Genomic DNA, 20000 nt, shown 5'->3' with positions numbered 1-20000 from the left:
GTCTTAATTTTATGGTTACATAAGCAATGTTCGAAGCTTGATAAATGTAAAACATTGTTTATTCTAAATATTTGAAGGTTTAGGTAAGAGGATAAAAATTATTTGAAAAAGGAAACGTCTTATTTTTATGGTTACATAAGCAATGTTTGAAGCTTGATAACTGTAAAACATTGTTTATTCTAAAGATTTGAAGCTTTAGGTAAGAGGATAAAAGTTATTTGAAAAAGGAAACGTCTTGATTTTATGGTTACATAAACAATGTTTAAAGCTTGATAACTGTAAAACATTGTTTATTCTAAAGATTTGAAGGTTTAGGTAAGAGGATAAAAATTATTTGAAAAAGGAAACGTCTTGATTTTATGGTTACATAAGCAATGTTCGAAGCTTGATAACTGTAAAACATTGTTTATTCTAAAGATTTGAAGCTTTAGGTAAGAGGATAAAAATTATTTGGAAAAGGAAACCTCTTAATTTTATGGTTACATAAACAATGTTTAAAGCTTGATAACTGTAAAACATTGTTTATTCTAAAGATTTGAAGCTTTAGGTAAGAGGATAAAAATTATTTGGAAAAGGAAACCTCAAAGAATTGGTCTTGTGTAAAAGTATATAAGTAATAATTTAATCAAAAATAAATGTCATATATCAATATCCAATTGTAAGGATCTAAGAACTTAATACCAAAAAGGTTTCGCGAATTCGTCTTTAGATCTTAGACCTGAACAGGATAAAGGAAGTAGACTATCCTTGCTATTGGACCCCTCTCTGGTTATGGATCATTTTCCTTTGCCTAAGGTAGGTGGAGACGGTTTGGGCATGCTCTTCGCACTCCCCAAGAGAGATTAGTTCACTAAAGGTTCAGCTGGGCTCCCCAAGGCCCTAGAAGAGTTGGAAGACCCACGCATACATGACTGAGGACTATGAAGCGTGAAGTAGGAGATGGTGAATGGAGGAGTATTGAATTAAAAGCTCAAGATAGAGATGACTGGTGAAAGGAATATTTTGGTCTATTCTAAACACCTCCCATTTCCTCATGGACCTGACAACACTAAAATAAAAGAAAAATTCTTCTTCACAAAAGGAGTTAACTGCTACGCTGTAATTGTTCAGTGGGTAGAAGTGATTCTTTAGCTATGGCAAGCAGATCTCCCATGGGAAGGACACTCCAAAATCAAATCATTATTCTCTAGTCTTGGGTAGTGCCATAGCCTCTGTCTCGGGAGCCTCCACTGTCCTGGGTTAGAGTTCCCTTGGTTGAGGGTACGTACAGGCACCCTATTCTACCTGTTTCCTTATTTCCTTTCCTCACTGGGCTATTTTCTATGTTGGAGCCCTACGGCTTATAGCCTTCTGATTTTAAAACTATGTGTGTAGCTTAGCTAATAATAATAATAATAATAATAATAATAATAATAATAATAATAATAATAATAATAATAATGATAATAATAATTGGGATTTAGACCCTCCTTCAGGAAAGATTTGCTAAGAATAATGGCTGCCTTAGTTGCCTTGATCTTGCACTCTGTCTTCTCAATGGCTCTTATTATCTCCTTTCCAGGATTACTGCATACAGCCAGTAATTGGGCAAAACTCCTCTTTCATGGTGGGTAGTCAAATTCAGGAGTAATTGGCGAATCTAGGTTCTAATTTAAAATTTACAAGTCAGGTAAAATTCGCCACCCTATCCACGTTACTATTCATTCTGCCAACGACGCCTGAGGTGGCCAGTGTAACTCCCCACCTTTCCGCTACAATTACCCTATTTATTGACGTAGCTAGGTATGAACCACTCTATTCCAGCCTGAGGAAGGGAGACGACACTCCCGAAACGCGTAGCTTGTTTACTGTACTCTATTACCTGACTTGTAAACTTTACGTTAAAAACCTTGATTCACCAATTCCTCCTGAACTTGACTACCCACCATGAAGGATGACTTTTGCAAAATTACTGGCTGTATGCTGTAATTCTGAAAAGAAGATAACAAGGTTAATTGAGAAGACCGAGTAAAAGATCAATGCAACTTAGGCAGCTATTATTTTTAATAATAATAATAATAATAATAATAATAATAATAATAATAATAATAATAATAATAATAATAATAATAATAATAATAATAATAGAAACGGCGCACATAATAAGAAAAGTGATGGACTCCTAAGGGGGCAGGATGCAACCCAGAACCCTACACTATAAATACTACCCAGTTAAAAAAAACTGTGATAGAGGAAAGAAAGAAAATAATAATAATAATACTAATACTAATAATAATAATAATAATAATAATAATAATAATAATGATAATAATAATAATAATAATAATAATAATAATAATAATATACTTACCATTTATCATCGTTACAATTATCACCATACCATCTGCCATCAATCATCTTAACGCAGTCGTAGGAGGAATAGAGCATGCCAGAACCCCATCTAGAAATAATAAAAAATTCCTAGAGTAGAACAAACTAAATATTCAATAATACAGAAAAATATCGATGGTGTTAAAGATACAAGCAATTATCTCTCTCTCTCTCTCTCTCTCTCTCTCTCTCTCTCTCTCTCTCTCTCTCTCTCTCTCTCTCTCTCTCTCTTTGACTGTTAATTGAGATTTCATTATTCGGTAATAGTTCTGAGTAAATGGAATTCTAACGAGGTAAAAATATACTGAGATCATGAAGAGGGGTAGATGGAGATGGTTTGGGCATGCTCTTCACACGAATGACTGAGGACTATGAAGTGCGAAGGAGGAGATGATGAATGGAGAAGTATTGAATTAAAAGCTCTAAGATAGAGACGACTGGCGAAATCTAACCGAGGCCCTTTGCGTCACTAGGCGTAGGAGATGATGATGATGATGATGCAAAATATACTATAGTCCATTTCTTTTATCGAGGCAGATTTGCACCGACTCACAGCGGTGCCCTTTTAGCTCGGAAAATTTTCCTGATCGCTGATTGGTTAGAATTATCTCGTCTTTGTGTCTTTGGGTGTCTTTGTGTCGAAAAGTTTCTCTAGGGTTTCTATCATGAATGAAATAGTATTTGAAACGTTTGAATATATCTGTTTAAAACTGACAAGAAACAATAAGGTATTGAATATAATATCATTATATAGACCACCAGCGAGTAATATGACTAAATTCATTGAAGAATTTAGTATTCTTGTGGGTGTGGTGGACGATATTAAAAATACATTAATTGGTGGAGACTTCAACTGTTGGGTAGATGATGAAAATGATAATAAGGCTAAAGAACTCAAGGAAGTATTTGAGATGTTTAATTTAATAAACAGTGTTTTGGTATCAACGTCAGTAGGTGGTCATACACTCGACTTGGTCATATGTGGAAAAGACTCAGACCTAATAAAAAACCTTGAAGTGGAACCAGACTTTGAGATCTCAAAAACACATAAACTCATCACCTTTAATGTTAATATAAATTGTACCAGAGTATTGAAAAAATGGATCACATATAGGGAACGGGAAAATTTTGATGCTGAGAATTTTATTGAAGCTAGTGTAGCGCAAATGTCTTGTGTGAACACACAATGTGAACATATGGTAGACATAGAATGTGTTGGGTGCTATACCAAGAAATACAACGACAATTTTGGAAAAATGTACGATACCATGTGTCCCATAAAGAACAAACAAATAGTGGTACGCGAAAATGTTAGATGGTATAATAGTGAGCTATTAAAGGCAAAAAGACACAGACGTAAGATGGAAGGTAGATGGAAAAGAGCCAAATCCCTACAAGCCAGAAATCTATATAACAAGGCCAGAAATGACTATAACATCCTGTTAGAAAAAACAAAAAGAAAATTCTACAACTGCGAATGTAAAAAAACCAATAACATGAAGGACTTTCACAAAAACCTTGATGATTTGATGGGATTAAAGAAAAAATATGTCTTGCCTGACAATGTTTGTGCAGAGAGTTTTGCTATATTCTTTAGTGAAAAAATTGATAAAATCTATAGAGGCTTCCCCCAAAATCACTTGGAAGGACAGTCAGGTATGCCAGTGAAGGAGGGAAAGAAGTTAATAAAATTTAAGGAAATAAATATGTGCGACTTGTTAAAGGTTATGAGAGAGATGAAGAATACATATTGTGGAAACGACCCTTTCCCAAACAGTTCAATAAGTGAAGCTCCAAACAAACAAGTCGTATATAATATTTACCTGAACATAATTAACCTAAGTATATCACAATCCTGTTTTCCTAGCTGTGAAAAAACTGCGTTGATCAAACCAATTTAAAAAGGGAAAGGTGATGTAAACGAGCTAAATTCACATAGGCCCATTTCAAATTTATCCTACATGCCAAAGCTTATTGAAAAAGTCATAAGTGAGCAATTATGGGCGCATATTGACGAGTTAGAGGTATTCCCGGAAAATCAATCGGCCTACAGAGCTAATCATTCTACAGAAACTACTTTGTGCTCAATAATGAATGATATGATAGGTCTTCTTGATGCGGGAAAGTGTGGAATTTTAATTATATTAGATCTTAGTGCTGCTTTTGACACTGTTGTGCACGAGTACTTACTTGACGACTTGGAGTCTATTGGAGTGACTCAGGAAGCACTGAAATTTTTGCGAAGTTACTTAGTGAACAGGAAGACTATTGTAGAAGTTTCTGGAAACCGATCCAATGAGAGAATTCTTATGAAGGGTGTACCACAGGGTAGTGTCCTGGGCCCTATCTTGTTTAACATATATACTATCGAGCTATCACACATCTTGAAAAAACAAAAAGTGGGTTTTAAACTATATGCAGATGATACTCAGTTTTACCTCTCAATTTCAACAACACAAGATACAGAGAAGAAAATTGATGAGATAATGACTGAAATAAAAACATGGATGCAGAGGAAAAAGCTCAAATTAAACGATGATAAAACAGAATGTATGTTCTTTGGCACAAAGGTGGCTTTGAAGAATTACTAGTTAATTCAAAGTATAAAAATTGGTGATGCTGATGTTGGGATTGTGCCTGTTGTGAAAAATTTGGGTGTACTGATAGACTGTAATTTGTCAATGAAGGACCAAATTGTGAACACAGTAAAAGTGTGTAACTATCACCTGAGAAACATAGCATTTATTAGAAAATATTTAACAGAGGGCAGTACAAAAATTTTAGTGATGAGTCATGTAATATCAAGGCTTGATTATTGCAATTCTCTGTACTACAAATTGCCCAATACACTACTAAGAAAGCTTCAAAATGTGCAAAACCGGGCGGCTAGACTGATAAAAGGCATTAAATTTCGGGAGAGAATAACTCCTGCACTGATCGATCTACATTGGTTACCTGTTAAGGCTAGAATTGAATTTAAAATTTGCTTGTTGACTCACAAAGCACTTACAAGTGATAAGCCTAAATATCTTCGTGATTGCCTGGTCCTCTACCCTGAAGCTACCAGTGCCGCTGTAAGAGTTAGACATGCAGATGACCCACATAGACTATTCGAAATTAGTGTGAATCATGCAATAGGAGGAAGAACGTTCAGTTATGCGGCACCGAGACTCTTTAACGACCTTCCACTCGATGTCAAGAATAGCAATAATGTGGCAGCTTTCAAGAAAAACCTGAAGACTTATCTTTTTAGAAAGTGTTATAATAGTGACCTGAAAACTATTAAGCCTGAATACAAATGCTAGCGAAATAACTGATAACGATACAGAGCACAATATTAACTGGAAAGGAATTATTTTTTCACACACCAAGGCCCGCCTGAACAGACCTTTAGTGTTTGATGGAGGGCGAGAAATAAACCCGTAAAAGTAAAAGTAAAAGTAAAAGTAAAAGTAAAGTCCAACCAATCAGTGATCAGGAAACTTTTCCGAGCTAAAAGGGCACCGCTGCGAGTCGGTGCAAATCTGCATCGCTAAAAGAAATTGACTATAATAAGGTAAATCAAACTTTACGAATGCCCCCATGCAAATTATACTTTTACTAAGAAGGTAATATGGAGGAGAGATAGGTGCGAATGATGCTGGCTTTCCTTTTAAAGATATCTTTGTATATTTAGATGAATATGCGCATACACACATGCGCACACATACACGGTTTCAACACTTCCCAGACACCCTCTCCGCCTCTCTTAGCTACAACCACTCTCGCCAGGACATGAATATTCCCTGAACGTGACCGGATATACTGTATATATATATATATATATATATATATATATATATATATATATATATATATATATATATACATACATATATATATATATATATATATATATATATATATATATATATATATATATGTGTGTGTGTGTAAATATATACATATATATATACACACATATATATATGTATAGATATATGTATATGTATATATATACATATATATACACATATATATATATATATATATATATATATATATATATATATATGTATATGATATATCTATATCTATATATATATATATATATATATATATATATATATATATATATGTATGTATATGTGTGTATATATATGTAAACATATATATATACATACATATATATATATATATATATGTATATATATATATATAAACATATATGTATATATGTATATATACATACACACACACACACACATATATATATATATATATATATATATATATATATATATATATATATATATATATATATATATATATATATATATATATATATATATAGTCAGGCACTTACTCCTCATTATATAAGGGAGATTAAGTAAAATTTTGGATACGTCTCTCATTTCTGTTTTATTTCAAATATGTTCAATCTTATAAATCTACATAGAATATGTAAAATAGTTACCTTGAATAACCGCTTCCCAAATCGCTGTCATCCACAGACCATTGAAAAGTGCCTTCATAATTAACGTCATTTAATCCAATCCAGTGTGAAGAGGATGAAATTTTACCTGTGGAAATGAGAACAAGTTCATGATTTAGACAAAGTTAGCATAAAGGATTATTATTATTACTTGCTAAGCTAACCCTAGTTGGAAAAGCAGGGTGCTATAAACCCAGGGTCTCCAACAGGGAAAACAGTCATATGCTGTAAAAATACTCATTCTCATGAAGCTTCTTTAAAAAGAATAAGATTTATTGACAAGTATTTACCAAATGAAATATATAATTCGCAAATAGTAACAATTTTGAGTAATCTATTTAAGATATATTTTGAATATATACCAAATGTGCGCTGACGTCACGAACTTCTCTTTGATTGACTCTGTTGACGATGTGGTTCCAGGTCGCTTAGTACCTCCTCAACCAACCCCTCCCCCTCCCGCCCTCCCCCCCTCCCCCCCCCTCCTGGCGCAACATATCTTGTTATATCTTGCTTTCCCAACATTTAAAGAGCCTCCTAATTACTGTACAAACAGAGGAGAGCTGTAGGAAAGCATAATTTTGGAGTAAATGGTTTCCGTGCTCTTGTAAACAAATACCTACCCATCCCATGTTTATCTTTCTTTTCATTTCGGTCTTGTGTCCTGGGGAAACACTTATTGTCTGTCCTTAGTACGTATATCCACTATATATATATATATATATATATATATATATATATATATATATATATATATATATATATATATATATGACGTCTCGCAGGATTATATACAGGCTGGGAGGAACGTAGAGAGTAGAGGTCCCCTTTTAGTTTTGTTTCAATTGTTGATGTGGGCTACCCCCCAAAATTAGGGGAAGTGCCTTGGTATATGTATGTATGGTATATATATATATATATATATATATATATATATATATATATATATATATATATATATATATATATATATATATAATTGGAACTGCAAATAAAGAGAAAGAGAAATAGAGATATAGAGATTACTCGTGGTTCTTACCTGCGACGAAATCATTCTCGGCAGAACTTGTGATCTTCACAAGTTCTCCGCCTAAACCAGTACATTCGCCTCGGGCCTGATGCCAAGACCTCTTCTGGTAACCACAATAAACGTAGTAACAGGAATCTTCAAACATTTCGAAGTTTGTTGGACACGCTAAAGGGAAGAACAGAGCAAAGTTAATCACATGCAAAAATACTCACTTGATAATGAAGGCTATTATTATTATTTTTCCCTGTTGAAGCCATTGGGCTTATAGCATCCTGCTTCTCCAATTAGGGTTGATAGCACAGATTTTAATGGTAGTTATGATGATAATAATAATAATAATAATAATAATAATAATAATAATAATAATAATAATAATAATAATAATAATAATAATTATCATTATTATTATTTTAATACTGTACTATTATTATTATCATTATTATTATTATTATTATTATTATTATTATTATTATTATTATTATTATTATTATTATTACTACTACTACTACTAACTAAGCTACAACCCTCGATGAAAAAGCAGGATGCTATAAACTCAAGGGCTCCAAAAAGGAAAATAGCCCAGTGAGGGAAGAAAAGGAGGAAATACATCAACTACAAGAATAAATATTAACAATTAAAATAACATAGTTTAAGAGCAGTAACAACACTGAAAAAGATCTTTCATAAATAAATTACAAAAAAAAAAAAAAAAAACAGACATGAAGGTTGTAATTCGACAAACGATTTGAGGTACAAATACCGGTCAAACACAATAAGTACTCCATCCAATCATATACCAAGGCACTTCCCCCAATTTTGGGGGGTAGCCGACATCAACAAATGAAACAAAAACAAAAAGGGGACCTCTACTCTCTACGTTCCTCCCAGCCTACCCCCAATTTTGGGGGGTAGCCGACATCAACAAATGAAACAAAAACAAAAAGGGGACCTCTACTCTCTACGTTCCTCCCAGCCTGAGGAGGGACTCAACCGAGTTCAGCTGGTAGGCTGGGAGGAACGTAGAGAGTAGAGGTCCCCTTTTTGTTTTTGTTTCATTTGTTGATGTCGGCTACCCCCCAAAATTGGGGGTAGGCTGGGAGGAACGTAGAGAGTAGAGGTCCCCTTTTTGTTTTTATTTCATTTGTTGATGTCGGCTACCCCCCAAAATTGGGGGTAGGCTGGGAGGAACGTAGAGAGTAGAGGTCCCCTTTTTGTTTTGTTTCATTTGTTGATGTCGGCTACCCCCCAAAATTGGGGAAAGTGCCTTGGTATATGGATGGATGGAGTACTTACTGTGTTTGACCGGTATTTGTACCGCAAATCGTTTGTCGAATTACAACAGTAAGTACTAAAATCACAATTTCAACTGGGTCAGTTCCAAGTTTAAAGGTCACTTATGAATGGCAGAGGCAAGGAACAGTGACATTGCCCTATCAAGCAGGACAAATTAATGGTAGCTTGGGGGTAAGTTTTAAAAGTTTAAAGACGGCCCATGAATGCAGAAGGCAAGGGATACTGACACCACCCTATCAAGCAGGGCAACGCCCTAGAGACTGACCATATATGCACGTGATCAGTGTCCACCCAAGGAGGACCATGTAATGGCTGTTGATGACTCGGCTCCCCCAAACCTCCCATTTTTAGCTCAAAGAGATGGAGAGGTTGCAGCGAACAAAGGAACTAACGAGCGAAAGTTTAACAATGGGTAATTATTAACTCTGGGATTTGCATGAATGGTAAGACTTTTGAGCTCAATGGGTGATTCTATGAAAACAATAGTTCTGCAGAGATGAAAGAAGTTTATCATAGGATTTGTGGTCCAAATTTTAGTGTTTTTATCTTTCCCAAACAAGGTAGCAAGGTCAAACATTGGTGCCTTGATTGAAGGTACAAATAGGGCTATACAGTAACAACATCAACAACAAATTATTATTATTATTACTAGCCAAGTTACAACCCTAGTTGGAAAAGCAAGATGCTATAAGCCCAAGGGCTCCAACTGCGAAAAATAGCCCAGTGAGGAAAAGAAATAAGAAAATGAATAAATGATGAGAACAAATTAACAATAAATCATTCTGAAAACAGTATCAACATCAAAACAGATATGTCATACTTAAACTATAAAAAGACTTATGTCATCCTGTTCAACATAAAAACATTTGCTGCAACTTTGAACTTTTGAAGTTCTACTGATTCAACTACACGATTATGAAGATCATTTTGTAGTCCACTGCAGGACAAAGGCCTCAGACATGTCCTTAGTCATGTCTGGGGTTTGAACATTTTTCTCACCACGCTGGCCACAGGGGAATGGCGATGGTGGGAGACTTAAGTCTAATCGTTTACATCAAACCAACCTAGTATGGGGGGGGTGCCTGCTTAGTACAGCTTTGTAAATCACGGCAAAACGCAAACCCTTTCACCACGTTAAGGTATCTCCACTCAGAACGGAATAACAGTAACTATACTAAAAGGATCTAAAATCTAAACCTGATTGCTCAGAGGTGGAAAAAAAAAAATCCTTTTTTCCAATTTAAGAGGTAAAAATCAGGCTTCTTAAAACTCCAAATTTTATGCATTTAAATCTCAAAAATATAAAAAAAAATTGTATAAAACAAAAATAATTTTTGGATATTTTTCAATATTGATACATGTTATTGTGAATCATCTCTCTCTCTCTCTCTCTCTCTCTCTCTCTCTCTCTCTCTCTCTCTCTCTCTCTCTCTCTCTCTCTCTCTCTCTCTCTCTTTACACCTAATTAAGTAAGAGTGATAAGCGTGTTTGGCAGACAGAATCAACACCTAAGGCTCTCTCTCTCTCTCTCTCTCTCTCTCTCTCTCTCTCTCTCTCTCTCTCTCTCTCTCTCTCTCTTACACCTAATTAAGTAAGAGTGATAAGCGTGTTTGGCAGACAGAATCAACACCTAAGGCTCTCTCTCTCTCTCTCTCTCTCTCTCTCTCTCTCTCTCTCTCTCTCTCTCTCTCTCTCTCTCTTTACACCTAATTAAGTAAGAGTGATAAGCGTGTTTGGCAGACAGAATCAACACCTAAGGCTCTCTCTCTCTCTCTCTCTCTCTCTCTCTCTCTCTCTCTCTCTCTCTCTCTCTTTTTATCTTTACACCTGATTAAGTAAGAGTGATAGGCGTTTGGCAGACCGAATGAACACCTAAGGCTCCTGAGTCTCTCTCTCTCTCTCTCTCGTTGTTATTTCCAGCATTTTCCTTATCATTTTTATCAATACTGTTGTTATTGTCTCGTGATGGATGCATCACGACTACGGTAGAATCAATTGTCACGAAGATGTTAATAGGGAATAAGATAAATATTTACCTTTCATGGGAGTTGTAGTTGTGGTTGGAGTAGTAGTAGTAGTTGAAGTGGAAGTGGGAGTTGTAGTTGTTGAAGTTGAAGTGGGACTTGTAGTCGTTGAAGTTGACGTAGGGGTTGTAGTCGTTGAAGTGGAAGTGGGAGTTGTAGTTGTTGAAGTTGAAGTGGGAGTTGTAGCCGTTGAAGTTGACGTAGGGGTTGTAGTTGTTGAAGTTGAAGTGGGAATTGTAGCTGTTGAAGCTGAATTGGAAGTGGAAGTTGTAGCCGTCGAAGTTGCAGTAAATGAAGTTGTAGTGGGAGCTGTTGTAGCTGGGGTGGTTGCAATGGTTGTTAGAGCAGTTGTAGATGTTGTAGATGGTTGGGTGGTTGCAATGGTTGTTAGAGCAGTTGTAGATGTTGTAGATGGTTGGGTGATTGCAATGGTTGTTGGAGCAGTTGTAGATGTTGTAGATGGTTGCAATGGTTATTGGAGCAGTTGTAGATGTTGTAAAAGGTAAGAGTAAAAAAAAACAATAAATCAATGAATGTGTTCCGGATTTCATTCATTTTTTGAAAACTATGAAATAAGATTTTAAATATAACCGCATATGAAAAACCTTTTGAATTAGGTACAGCCCTGTTATTGGTAATGAGGAATATGTATATATATATATATATATATATATATATATATATATATATATATATATATATATATATATATATATATATATGTGTGTGTGTGTGTGTGTGTGATATATATATCATATATATATAATATATATATATATATAATATATGTATATATATATGTATATATATATAATATATATATATATGTATATATATAGTTTATGTATATATATATAATATATGTATATATATATGTATATATATATAATATATATATATGTATATATATAGTTTATGTATATATATATAATTATATATTTATATATATATAAAATATATAGATATATATTACATATATATGTATATATATATATATATATATATATATATATATATATATATATATATATATATATGTATATATATATATATATATATATATATATATATATATTTATATATATATATATATATATATATATATATATATATATATTATATATATATCATATATATATATATCATATATATAATATATAAATATATAATATATGTATATATATAATGTATGTATATATATATAATTTATGTATATATATACATATATATGTGATATATATATATATATCTATCTATCTATCTATCTATATATATACACACACACATATATATATATATATATATATATATATATATATATATATATATATATATATATATATATATATCCTCCCATTTTCAGGAGGAAGTTAATCATAAATTATTTTTTTATTCAATATCGAATTGTATTGAAAATGAATAAGAACATTCATGTGATGAAGCATTTTGCACAAACGGTTTGGGAATAACAGAATTATATTTAATTTTGAATTGGAATTTTGTTTTTGTGTGTGTGGTGGGGAAGCCGTCTAAAAAAAAAAAAAAAAAAAAAAAAAAATTCTTCAATCCCGAATTGCATCTCAAAAAACAAGGAAAAATTCCTTAGATAAAGCATATTACACAAACGGTTTAGAAATAACAGTATTATAGTTAAATTTAAATTGGAATATTGTTTTTGTGTGTGGTGGGGAAGGCATGTCTAGAAAATAATTCTTTTTTTTCAATCTCGAGTTGCATCTCAAAAAAAAAAAAAAAAAAAAAGAAAAAAAAAAAAAAATCCTTAAATAAAACAAATTGCACAAAGGGATTAGGTATAGCAAGATTAAAGCCCTTTGTAAATTGAAATATTCATTTTCATTTACTGTGTTTGGGGAGTGTTATTGACTCGTATCTAAAGTAAAAACAGAAAATTAATGTACCTTCAAAAAGCCATGTGAAAGCACCGGATTGCTCAACCAGATCTTCACTGGCAACTTCTTCGTAGCTAAAGGAACAAGTCAGCTGACCTGGAAGAAGGAGGAGGGATTATTATTACTATTATTTTTATTATCATTATTATTATTATTATTGTTATTTGAGCTACAACCCTAGTTGGAAAAGCAGGATGCTATAATCCGAAAGGCTTCAGCAGGAAAAAAATAGACCAGTGAGGAAAGGAAATAAGGAAATAAATAAACTGTATGTGAAGTAATGGACATACAACAACTGCAAATCAATTAAGATTCCTCATAAGATCTCGTTACAAATCACATTATTATTATTATTATTATTATTATTATTATTATTATTATTATCTGAGCTACAACCCTAGTTGGAAAAGAAGGATTCTATAAGCCCAAGGGCTCCAACAGGGAAAAATAGACCAGTGAGGAAAAGAAAAGGGAAATGAATAAACGACAGGAGAAGTAATTAACAATTAAGATAGCATATCTTTAGGGGCGTAGGCGCATTTTTTCGGGTGAAGGGGGAGGGGCTAAAGTTTGAAAAGGCTATGGCGGGTTGCTGGCGTATGATGGGTTGAATTCAAGTCTAAGAACAGATTCCTGAATTTGACAGGTATATGAACAGTGGACTTGTACTGAACTTATATCTCTCTTCATAGCTCGATTGGTAAAGTCGTCTCTGCAGGCATTGTTACCGCTCAAAGCATAGGTTCGAATACTTGCCCAGCCAGAAGCTTGAGGTTACACTCGATCGCACTATTCTATCTTGTTTCTATTCCTCTTGTTATTTTCTAGTTTTTATAGTTTATCTATGAAATATTTATTTCAATGTTGTTATTGTTCTTAAACCTCTTGTAGTTTTTAGTTTTTCCTTATTTCCTTTTCTCACTGGGCTATATTTACCTGTTCGAGCCCTTGGGCTTATAGCATCCTGCTTTTCCAACTAGGGTTGTAGCTTAGCAGCGCTGTCCCAGACTCATCCCCCTAATCTAAACTATGCTGATGATTGTCAAGTATCTACAGTCTTAAGATCTAAGAACCAATGCTAATGATAAAACAAATAACGGAAAATATTTCACTCAGATTTTCTTCAAAAACTAATATAATTACAAGTTACTTTACATTTTTACAACAAAATATACTTAGATTTTCTACAAAGAATAATATAATTACAAGTTACTTTACATTTTTACAACAAAATTCGCTTAGCTTTTCTACAAAGAATAATATAATTATAAGTTGCTTTATAATTTTTACAACAAAATTCACTTACATTTTCTACAGAGTGATACAACTATAAGTTACTTTACATTTTGACAAAAAGATTCACTTAGATTTTCTCCAAAGAATGGTATAATTACAAGTTACTTTATAATTTTGACAACAAAATTCGCTTAGCTTTTCTACAAAGAATAATATAATTATAAGTTACTTTATATTTTTACAACAAAATTCGCTTAACTTTTCTACAAAGAATAATATAATTATAAGTTGCTTTATAATTTTTACAAAATTCTCTTAGCTTTTCTACAAAGAATAATATAATTATAAGTTGCTTTATAATTTTTACAAAATTCTCTTAGCTTCTCTACAAAGAATAATATAATTACAAGTTACTTTACATTTTTAACAACCAAATTCACTTAGATTTTCCACAGAGTGATACAACTATAAGTTACTTTACATTTTGACAAAAAGATTCACTTAGATTTTCTCCAAAGAATGGTATAATTACAAGTTACTTTATATTTTTACAACCAAATTCACTTAGATTTTCCACAGAGTGATACAACTATAAGTTACTTTACATTTTGACATAAATTTCCCTTGTTTTTTCTTCAAAGAATATAATTACAAGTTACTTTATAATTTTGACAACAAAATCCACTAAGATGTTCTTCAAAGAATAACTATAAATCACTTTACCTCCATTATCCTGAATCGTGATTCCACTGCAAGAAGCGTTTGTCATGCACATCACTCTGCAGGCACCTGACTCCATCGGTCCGGATTGAATGCAAGCAAATAAAGCAATAATTAGAACGATCAAATATCGTAGAAAGTTCGTGAAATTGATGATGTCAGTCTTAATAATCAGGCATTGTCAGTTACCATATATGTATGTATGTATGTATGTATATATATATACATTATATATATATATATATATATATATATATATATATATATATATATATATATATATATATATATATATATATATATACTTTTAAAGTTTATATATATTTATACTATATGTATGTTTATATATGTAAATATACACGCACACACACACAAACACACACACACATATATGTATATATAATATATATATATATATATATATATATATATATATATATATATATATATATATATATGTGTATATACATACATATATATATATATATATATATATATATATATATATGTTTATGAATATACACATATGTATATGTATATATAAAAATACAATATACATGCTTATATATACATATATATAATATATATAGATAATTATATATATACATATATATATATATATATATGATACATATAAATAGATATATATATACATATATATATATATATATGTATATCTGTATGTGCGGGTTTATATATGCAAATTTATACATTTAACAAACAAACATAACAGTAATCACGAAAATGAAAAATACAGAACAGAATCATCAAAGAGCAAAACTCACAATGTGAAGAGGCGTCTGTAATCTGGTAACCAATTAGGGATTCGGGCAAGACCATTTCACTTGCTGAAAGTAACTGCTCTCGAGCGCAATACGTCGATGGCAGCAGGAGGACTGTCATCACGGCGATTTCTGTCAGTTGAGACCATGCCGGGCGCGACTTCCTTCTCCGGAAGGATATCAGGATTCTATCCATCTCTATATGAGAGAGAGAGAGAGAGAGAGAGAGAGAGAGAGAGAGAGAGAGAGAGAGAGAGAGAGAGAGAGAGAGAGAGAGATAAATTAGTTATTTGATGAATTCAAACAATAAAGTTTGGTCCAAACATAAGTGATTATTGGAGAGAGAGAGAGAGAGAGAGAGAGAGAGAGAGAGAGAGAGAGAGAGAGAGAGAGAGAGAGAGAGAGATAAATTAGTTATTTCATGAATTCAAACAATATAGTTTGGTTCAAACATAAGTAATTATTGGAGAGAGAGAGAGAGAGAGAGAGAGAGAGAGAGAGAGAGAGAGAGAGAGAGAGAGAGAGAGAGAGAGAGATATTAGTTGTCAACGGTATCAGTTCCAAGTCGTTTAGTGAGGAAACCGAGCTATTTTCTTTTTATAACCCCTTCCCCCTTCCTCAACATATCTTGCTAATTATTTGCTTTCCCATAATTTAAATAACCACCTAATTACTGTGCAAGAAGATGAGAACTGCAGGATTGCATTATTTTGGAATAAATGGAAAGCGAGGTGTTGTAAATCAAAATATCTAAAAGAATGCCTGAATAAACTAGAACTAGAAACAAATGTTAACACAAGACACATGAGTGACAAACATAGGCTATCTGAACCAAGAACAAATAGTAAATTTGCTGAAAGGGCTTTTAGCTACTGTGCGCCTAGACATTATAATAAACTGCCAACTGAAATGAAGGACGTAAAGGGAGCAATTGAATTTAAGAAGAAACTAAAGACATTACTTTTCACAAGATCATATGATTTGGAAGATGCTACAATCAAAGAATTGTATAAAGTTATAATGAAAATGTTTCGTTAGATGATTAATATGGACCCGCCCGAGAAGTAGTTCACTCGACTTCAGTGGAGGGTTGGATTTAAACCCAAAACAAGTAAACAAGTAACAAGTAAACAATTACCCAAAAGAAAAACTCCAGTTTTCTTCAACATTAATTTTCGTTAAAAATACATGATTACAATTCATTAAGATACTGAATAATGAATGAAATTAAAAAAATGTTTGAGTATCTTTATCAAGTTTTGCTAGATGCATATTGAGTATTTGAGGGTTTTTAAATTTGTTCCAAATTCATCACATGAGAATTACTTGTTTTTCCTGAAAATTTTGAAAAGTACCAAAGATCAATTGCCCTTTAAATGATTTTTTTTTTTTTTTTAGATTTCATCAAACTATTCATAGACTAATAATTCTTTGACTTGAGAATAAAAAAATAAAAAAATTTGGTTAGTGATACGGCTTTTAATACATTAAGAAATTCCAATGCTCAATACTATCATAAAATATACAACAACAATAACAACAACAACACAATGGCAGCCGTTCCTAATCCACAGCAGACAAAGGTTGCAGATATGTCCTTATTCATGTCTAGGTTTTGGCCAGTTTTCATCCTCACGCTAGCCAGAGCGGATTGGTGATGGTGGGAGACTTCAGTCTGATCGCTCAAAACAAACTAACTTAGTATGGGTGTCCCTGACTAGTCTAGCCTCGCTGATCACGGCGATACACAAACCTCTTTCACCATGCTAAGGTAACCCACACCCAGAAAGATGAGCTCTGGGCTTTGTCCGTAACTGTAGCTGTATTTGTAAACAAACGCAAAGTAACCACTCAGAAATAACATATATCTTTACAAATGAAAATTTCTCACCTGGAATTCCGTCCTTATCTTTTACAAATGAAGGTTCCTCACCTGGAATTCAGGCCTCATCTTTAAAAGGAAAATTCCTCATCTGGAATTCCGACCTTATCTTTTACAAATGAAAATTCCTCACCTGGAATTCCGTCCTTATCTCTACAAATAAAAATTCCTCACCTGGAATTCCGTCCTTATCTATACAAATGAAGGTTCCTCACCTGGAATTCAGGCCTTATCTTTACAAACAAATATTCCTCACCTGGAATTCCGTCCTTATCTATACAAATGAAAATTCCTCACCTGGAATTCCGTCCTATCTTTTACAAATGAAATTTCCTCACCTGGAATTCCGTCCTTATCTTCACAATTGAAGATTCTTCACCTGGAAGTCCTGCCTCTCTCGAAGGCAGAGTCAGGTAAACTAACTATCTGACGAATTAACCTCTGTGAGAATTCAGCCGTATAAAAGTGCTATAAACACGAAAAGAATCAAAGATATTATGGTCGTTTTTTTTTTACTGACGATAGTGTGAGCTTTGGCAGGTGTATGTCTCACTTTTTTATGGCTTTTTTTTTTTTTTTTTTGTCAATGGCATGTCCGATAGTCTTCTTCATTTTCGCTTGATGTGGAATATTGGTGTCCTGACTTCTTTCAATGCTTTGTAGATATATCAGTTATGATATTGCTAGTAGCAACGACAAGTTCCAATATCATAATAATAATAATAACAGTATTTGTAATGATATATATATATATATATATATATATATATATATATATATATATATATATATATATATATATATATATATATATATGAAGAGTGCCTACAGAAAACTGGAAAAGTCTAAAATAGAAATAATAAAAGGAAACATTATTTTTTGTTCTATGGAACCTGCAAGATAAACAAACTCCTGGCCACCTATACTTTTATATATATATATATATATATATATATATATATATATATATATATATATATATATGTGTGTGTGTGTGTGTGTATATATATATATACAATATATGAATATATATACAATATATATATTAGTATATATATGTGTGTGTAAGTATATATGTATATATACACACACACATATATATGTATATATATATATATATATATATATATATATATATGTGTGTGTGTGTGTGTGTGTGTGTGTATAACTGTATATGCACGTATGTGTAAGTGAGTATGTATATATATATATATATATATATATATATATATATATATATATATATATATATATATATATATATATATATATATATATATATATATATATATATTGCAGTCATGAGAATCAAAATTTTATATTAGAGGTAAGTAAACTCAGAAGTTCAAGATCTTCCACCTTTATTCTGCGACACTCAAAAGCAAACTCCATAACACAGAACAAGAAAATCTCAAAGAATTCGAGATTATACCAAAACCAACTAACATTAAAGAAACAAGTGCATGCAAAGTCCTCGTGCTTCAAAGCAGTTATCTCAAGATATCATTATTTATTATTTCTAATTATCTCTTCTTTCCCTTCCAATTTGTATGTGAATATCTTCAGCAGGTTCAATAGTAAATAAATCAATTGTCTTTGATAGAAGATCTATTTTGATTTCACCTGGGAGAATTGACATTATCTTGCATGTCAAGACCAATACTCTTTAATAGAAGATCTATTTTGATTTCACCTGGGAGAATTGACATTATCTCGCATGTCAAGACCAATACTCTTTAATAGAAGAGCTATTTCGATTTCACCTGGGAGAATTGACATTATCTCGCATGTCAAGACCAATACTCTTTAATAGAAGAGCTATTTCGATTTCACCAGGGAGAATTGACATTATCTCGCATGTCAAGACCAATACTCTTTAATAGAAGAGCTATTTCGATTTCACCTGGGAGAATTGACATTATCTCGCATGTCAAGACCAATACTCTTTAATAGAAGAGCTATTTCGATTTCACCTGGGTGAATTGACATTATCTCGCATGTCAAGACCAATACTCTTTAATAGAAGAGCTATTTCGATTTCACCTGGGAGAATTGACATTATCTCGCATGTCAAGACCAATACTCTTTAATAGAAGATCTATTTTGATTTCACCTGGGTGAATTGCACCAATACAAAGCAATCAATAGAGTTTAAGATAATTACCCTGAAGCCTTGGTATTACTTTGCATGTCAGGACCAACACTCTTTAATAGAAGATCTATTTTGATTTCACCTGGGTGAATTGCACCAATACAAAGCAATCAATAAAGTTTAATTT

General features: G+C 32.4%; 1 protein-coding gene and 1 long non-coding RNA gene across 2 annotated transcripts in view; both read right to left on the bottom strand.

Annotated features, from left to right (window-relative positions):
- LOC137629360 (uncharacterized) overlaps positions 1-13791 on the bottom strand; it is a 14216-nt gene extending 425 nt beyond the window's left edge. Inside the window, exons 1-6 of the mRNA XM_068360613.1 lie at positions 13695-13791; positions 13111-13197; positions 11204-11509; positions 7884-8039; positions 6827-6932; positions 2351-2440 (exon numbers count right to left, since the gene is read on the bottom strand). Coding sequence (XP_068216714.1) covers positions 2351-2440; positions 6827-6932; positions 7884-8039; positions 11204-11509; positions 13111-13197; positions 13695-13791 — 842 coding nt within the window. The remainder of the gene's footprint in view (positions 1-2350; positions 2441-6826; positions 6933-7883; positions 8040-11203; positions 11510-13110; positions 13198-13694) is intronic.
- A 1260-nt stretch (positions 13792-15051) lies between these two features.
- On the bottom strand, positions 15052-18150 carry LOC137629183 (uncharacterized). Its single transcript, XR_011041475.1, has 3 exons — positions 18060-18150; positions 15843-16037; positions 15052-15126 (listed from the first exon to the last, which is right to left on the bottom strand). It is a non-coding gene; the product is annotated as an uncharacterized lncRNA (long non-coding RNA).
- Between the last annotated feature and the right edge of the window lie 1850 nt (positions 18151-20000).

This window comes from Palaemon carinicauda, chromosome 37 (assembly GCF_036898095.1).
Source record: "Palaemon carinicauda isolate YSFRI2023 chromosome 37, ASM3689809v2, whole genome shotgun sequence".
NCBI lineage: Eukaryota > Metazoa > Arthropoda > Malacostraca > Decapoda > Palaemonidae > Palaemon > Palaemon carinicauda.
Note: the sequence above shows the minus strand (reverse complement) of the source record. Positions and strands in the feature narration are given on the sequence as shown.